Source organism: Macrobrachium rosenbergii, chromosome 1 (assembly GCF_040412425.1).
Source record: "Macrobrachium rosenbergii isolate ZJJX-2024 chromosome 1, ASM4041242v1, whole genome shotgun sequence".
Lineage (NCBI taxonomy): Eukaryota > Metazoa > Arthropoda > Malacostraca > Decapoda > Palaemonidae > Macrobrachium > Macrobrachium rosenbergii.
In genome coordinates, this window is record NC_089741.1 from 36,659,505 (window position 1) to 36,666,026 (window position 6,522).

At 36.9% G+C, this 6,522-nt stretch overlaps 1 protein-coding gene across 1 annotated transcript in view; it reads right to left on the reverse strand.

Moving 5' to 3' along the window:
* Positions 1-281: 281 nt before the first annotated feature.
* Positions 282-6,522, reverse strand: part of LOC136840217 (uncharacterized) — a 46,875-nt gene continuing 40,634 nt past the window's right edge. Inside the window, exons 10-11 of the mRNA XM_067106767.1 lie at positions 4,209-4,278; positions 282-502 (exon numbers count right to left, since the gene is read on the reverse strand). Of these exons, the coding sequence (XP_066962868.1) occupies positions 282-502; positions 4,209-4,278 (291 nt within the window). The remainder of the gene's footprint in view (positions 503-4,208; positions 4,279-6,522) is intronic.

Below are 6,522 nucleotides of genomic sequence, written 5' to 3' on the forward strand. Positions count from 1 at the left end.
ATGTCTTCCTCCTGTTACAACTTTCAGACCTTTCTACTCTCAATTTCCCTTTCAGCGTTGAATGGCCTCATCGGTCCAAACGCATGGCCTTTGGCCTGAATCCTGTATTTTGTTCTACAATCGAATTAGTGAAGCTTAAGATGAAAATACATTAAAAAAAAAATGCTATTTTTTGTCAGTAAAATTTTTAAAAGCAGTTTGAAAAAAAAAAAGTCAAGCAACGAAGATTGAGAGATGCCCGCCCAGTTGGTATGCAGCAAATGGTGTTATTGCTTGAACAGTCATGGGGCATTGGTACAAAATCTTAATTGCGTAGGGACCCCTTTGCTAAAGCTGATAGCTAACTCTATGACACTACCTCTAAACGCTCTCAGTAGGAATTCAAGCCCTCTGGTAATATATGGGCCCCTTTTCTTTTTATATAGATAATACCCTTCTTCTTCTTCTTCTTCTTCTTCTTCTTCTTCTTCTTCTTCTTCTTCTTCTTCTTCTTCTTCTTCTTCTATTTCAGGTTATGACTGGAAAATAAGTTGTATGTTTTTTTTTAGTTTATTTAATTTCTTGGGTATTTATTTGGAGATCTATTTACATATATAATATATATATACATACATACATATACTGTATATATATATATATATATATATATATATATATATATATATATATATATATATATATATATATATATATATATATATATATATGTACTATACATACATATACTGTATATATATACATATACAGTATATATAATGAAATATATATAATATAATATAAAGCATTGTAATTCGATATATCAACTAACAGCCAATAACAACCCCTTATTCCTATCATCCGTAATACCTCAGCCCTTAACAAAAGACTTAACAAAGCAACACTGCATGTCCAACACACCATCATTACAGTGAGAGAATATGCTCCCTCATGGACATGGGAATGCTAATCATACCTTAAACATAAGGACACACGAAGCGCTGAATCCTCCTGTGGGATTCGAAGCGTCCATTTGCAAAAGAAGCAGGAACTCGGACGTGCAGGCGGACAGAGACACACGAGGAAGCGTTGGGGCATTCTGTGGTTGTCATGCGAGAAGTTTTTGTTTGAGGTGCAAGTTGCATGTTGGTGATGTACTCAATGACACATTGTGTATGTGTGTATGTATGTATGCATTTAGATATGTATACTCTATATATATATATATATATATATATATATATATATATATATATATATATATATATATATTGTATATAATATATATATATTTATGTAAATATATTGTATATATAATATATATATCTATAAATGTATATTATACACACATACACACACACACATATATATATTCTTCTTCTTCTTCTTCTTTTAACGTGCTTTGTATGGGGTAAGCACGATGCCTTCTTTTGAAGGACTTTGATTTGGCTGTGAGGTAGACCATACTGTATATATATATAAGGGAGGAGCCCATAGAAACGCCAAAATGTGGGAAATAGGGGATATATTTCTGAGGAGAGAGACAGTTTGGTCTCTGAAATGTAGCCGTTATTTTCCACATTTTGGTGTTTCTGTGGGCTCCTTTATATTTGATGCAATTCTATTTTAACAGGAAATATTTGTCATATATATATATATATATATATATATATATATATATATATATATATATATATATATATATATATATATATATATATATATGTATATATGAAAAATGGTGGTTATTTTTTTATATAAGAAATGGTCTCCCCATGGTGTTTATATATATATACATATATATATAAATATATATATATATATATATATATATATATATATATATATATATATATATATATATATATATATATATATATACACATACAATACTTTATTGACAGTATGATGAGAATTTGTATTCATGTTCTTCTCTGCTCTGAGCATTTTTTGCACTGAAGTCCAGAAACATTTACTAATTGGTGTGTGTTTTTCCGAGGGTGACACGTAATGATTTTCTCATGATTACCTGTAATCGAGGTCTTTCATTTTATTGAACCAGATTGATCGTGATGAAAATATGTGTTGAGGCAACTTTCACAATACAAATAGGGGAATGATTAATTATTTCATAAATTAATTCGTTCAGGTATTTGACTGGTTGTAGTATCCAAAATTAACTTTGTAAAAACAAGTTTCAGGGCTCCCAGTGATGTTATTGTAAACCTCTGTAGCAGAATCTATTTTCTCTTAATATGAATTAAAGACATTACGGGAATCTTTGAAAGCCATTGATAGAAAGAGATCCCTAAAGATATTTGACTAGTTGTATGCTAAATTAATTTTGTAAAAACAGGTTCCATTGTTCCCATTAGCTGTATTGTAGAAGTCTTTAGCAGAATCTGTTTTCTCGTAAGATTAATTAAAAACATAATTGGAATCTTTGCCAGTAATGGAAACAGATGTATTAGAGTGAAGATAATAATGTGGAGGCGGTTTCAAATTCGTTAACTCTCGCCCTGTACGCTGAATGTCGCACCACGAAGAAAGGATCATTTGTGTATGTGTGTGTGTGCGTGCGCATGCGCGGGTTGTCCCCTTAACCTTCTCGTGAGGGGCATCCAGAAACCTGACATTCTCTTTCTCGCCCAAACGGGGCACAAAAAGCCCACCGGGGAGTGTCACCCGTCGACAGTGCTTCCGACAACACTTCCGGTTGCACCCCGCAGCATCTCGATGGTGGGGCGGGAGGGAGGGGGGGGGCGTGCCTCAAAAAGTTCCTGCCTACCTCAGTCCTTATCATTTCAGCCAAGGAGGGTGTGTTTTTGGGTTCTGTCCCTCTGTCTGTTTGTTTGTAAGTTGGTCCGAAGACTTTTGTACGATTTCTTAATTTAAAAAAAAATCACGATGGGAGACCATTTCTTATAAAAAAAAATAACCATCATGGGATATATTTTCTTATATAAAGAAATAAACATGGGATACCATTTCTTATAAAAAATAATCACGATGGGAGACCATTTCGTATAAAAAAATAACCACCATGGGATACCATTTCTTATAAAAAAAATAATCACCATGGGATGCCATTTCTTATAAAAAAAAATAACCACCATGGGATACCATTTCTTATAAAAAATAAACATGGGATACCATTTCTTAAAAAAATAACCACCATGGGATACCATTTCTTATTAAAAAAAAAACAACCACCATGGGATACCATTTCATAAAAAAAAAATAATCACAATGGGATCCCATTTCTTATAAGAAGTAATCATTGTAGAAACCACTGAATAAAATTTGGTTACAGTCTAAACGTGGGTCTCGATCGATTCAGGATTCTTTAACACTTTTATCATAGATTCCGTCACTGATGTATATATATAAAGTCCACGAGGAAAGACAGGGCACACATTATTTTGTGCCCTGTATTTACACGAAAATTGTTTCAACTTCAGAAGTGCGTTGTCAAAGCAGTTAAGAGTTGGGCCACTACTGTAATGGTGTCTGCCAACTCTTACGCACCCTGTGAGAGGGAGAGGCAGTGAGAGAATGAGAGAGAGTGGAGAGAGGAAGAGAGAGAGAGAGAGAGAGAGTTTTCGGTTGTCATTCAGAGTTTTCCCGGACAGCGCCGGGTTGTCAGCTAGTGCATATTATATATATATATATATATATATATATATATATATATATATGTGTGTGTGTGTGTGTGTGTGTGTGTGTGTGTGTGTGTATGTATGTGTGTGTGTGTGTGTGTGTAAAACATGCATCATTGCCCTCCAGTATTCCATGGTCAGCGCAGATGCCAAGGTCTCGCAAGTGTGTTATACTGCTGTGTGGCACCTGCTTTCATCAATTTTGGTGGTGTGTTGGTGTGTTTTTCGCTCTTTTATGATGTCACAGCATGCCACATCGCGTGAGGACGTATCAGCAGAGAGTAATTGAAGGCTTTCGCACCCAGGTAAGGCCTGTGCCGCCTTGTCATCGCCACTTCGTCGTCGAACGAGATCTGGTCGTTAGGAAAAGTGACTGACTCACCTTGGGTTGGGCCAAGACGTCATATACGTGATCTCATCCCCGTGTCGGGTAATCATCCGGAAATTCAGCATCTTGTAAAAAAAATGAGAAAAATATAGATATTGTGGCATTTTTGAAGGTGAACACTGGATCTTTTCTTGTCGTAATATGTTACGTTGGTTTCATTGGCGGGTACCCGTCCGTGAACTGACCACATTCACTGTGCTTGTCACTCCCGGCTATTGGCTGGTGGTCACCCATCACCCGTTTGCTAGCCGGGACCTGGAAGATGACCCATTCACGGATAGACTATGAAGAAGAATGTAGAACCATTTCGTTAGTGCCGTCAGTGCACCTCACGTGGTGCACTCTAGGCATTGCAACCTCTCTCATTTATTTTACTGTGCCTCCGTTCATATTCTCTTTCTTCCATCTGGCTTTCCACCTTCTCTAAGAATTCTTACTGCTAATTTCCCTTTCAGCGCTGAATGGCCTTATAGGCTCCAGCGTTTGGCCTGTGGCCCAAATTCTAGATTCTATTCTATAAGCATTCTCAAGCATGTTTTCTTGAATGAACTCGATGACATGGCAAATTTGAAATCTTGACGACGTTTGTCAAAGCCAGGGCCGCTGAGTCACCCCGTTACCTGAGGACAGGTGATAAGTTAGTGCACCTAGGAAGTAACTGCTCATAACAGCTTCCCTCCTGTTGTCATTTTTGGCGTTTTTGGTTTTTTGAAAAGAAATCTATTGTACTGGCTGTGTCTGTCCGTCTGCACTTTTTTCTGTCCGCCCTCAGAGCTTAAAAACTACCGCTTGCATTGTACTATGTAATGAGAGAGAGAGAGAGAGAGAGAGAGAGGGAGCGCAGTGCCACACATGAATTGATCTGGTTGTTCGTCAAGGAAGGCGATCTTTCATGAAGGTCCTCGTTTTTGACGTCATTATACCCTCCCTATCTTGCAGCACGGACGAAAAAACAGGTTTCAGTTGGATTTTTTTTTACAATTATCTTCACTTGGCGTCGTCGGTCAGATTTTTTAAAGTATTTTCAAATTACCTGCAAGGAAACGTTTGTAATGGCCTCTCTTGATATGATTAAATGATTTTACTCTTCTTTAAGCTTAGGTGGAAAAGATAGTCTTCGCGAGAACGCAGAAGAATTTTTCAGAAAATAAAAGAAAGAACAAGTAATATACCAGTCAACTCGAGACTGTGGCAGATATTGTAGCGGGATCCCTGGGAATTTCCAGAGAAAGTGTCTAGGAATCCGGTTTTGTTGAGGAAGAGGTTCGGAAAGGAAGCCTTGAGTTTATGCACGTGAAGACTGAAATCAAACGCGAAGTATTTGTGAGGCGAGTAGAGAAAGTATTTTTCTAACTAGATCAGAAAATATCCCGTTGGGGGTAGTGCGGTCAGTGCACCTCACGTGGTGCACTGTAGGCATTACTTAAGGGTCTTAGCAGCGTCCCTTCGGCCCCTAGCTGCAACCTCTTTCATTCCGTGTATTATACTTCCGTTCGTATTGTCTTACTTCTTTCTGATTTTCCACATCTCTACCACTGTTTTCATAGTGCAACTGCGAGGTTTTCCTCCTGTTAACACCTTTCAAACCTCCTTACTGTCAATTTCCCTTTCAGCGCTAAATAACCTCATAGGTCGCAGCGCATGGCCTTTTGGTCTCAATTCGGTATTCTATTCTAATTCAGTAAATATAAACAAAATATTGCAGTCAGGGCAAATGATGATGGGGTATCATAAGTATGCGTGTAGTCGCTTGCAAAATCTGTGATAGATTGGATATGAAAATCTTTCACAATTTGTTTTCCAGTATCTTTCACTATTTATCCCAGTATTTTAGTTTAGCAATGACTACGGTGTCTAATTTCTCCAAGCGGTAATAGATCATTAGGGAATTTTTCCTTTGCAAAACAAAACATATTTTACTGTAGCTGACGTTGCACTGAACTAAGAATGCTTTATGGATCTGAATTTTCCTCGCTACACTACACGCTGAGTCGGCATAAAACTATTTTATGTTTATTTTCCGGGGAGGAAGGTTCCAAGAGTTCATTCGAATTGCAGAAACAGTTCCTTTCGTCAACGATTTACATGAAATCAGGCCATTGTGGCTTGGTTGAATACACGTAAGAGAGTTTTACCTTTACGTAGGGACATAAGGATGAGGTAATCGTATGATATTCGAAAAAAAGAAGAGTGCGGGAAACCTCCCTCTTGGTGTGCAGAATTTCAAGCGGATTCTCTTCACTTTGATTCGCCTTTGTAGGAATTCAGCGAATGCTGAATTTGTGTGTTTTAATTGTATGTGCTCACGTTTATTTAAAACATTCCCGAAGTTGTAGGAAACCTTAGCGTTCTAACGTGATGAAATTGAAAGTGTTTTCCAGACCGTGATTGTAAACTTTTAATTCAGTATCATATATATATATATATATATATATATATATATATATATATATATATATATATATGTGTGTGTGTGTGTGTGTGTGTGTGTATATAATA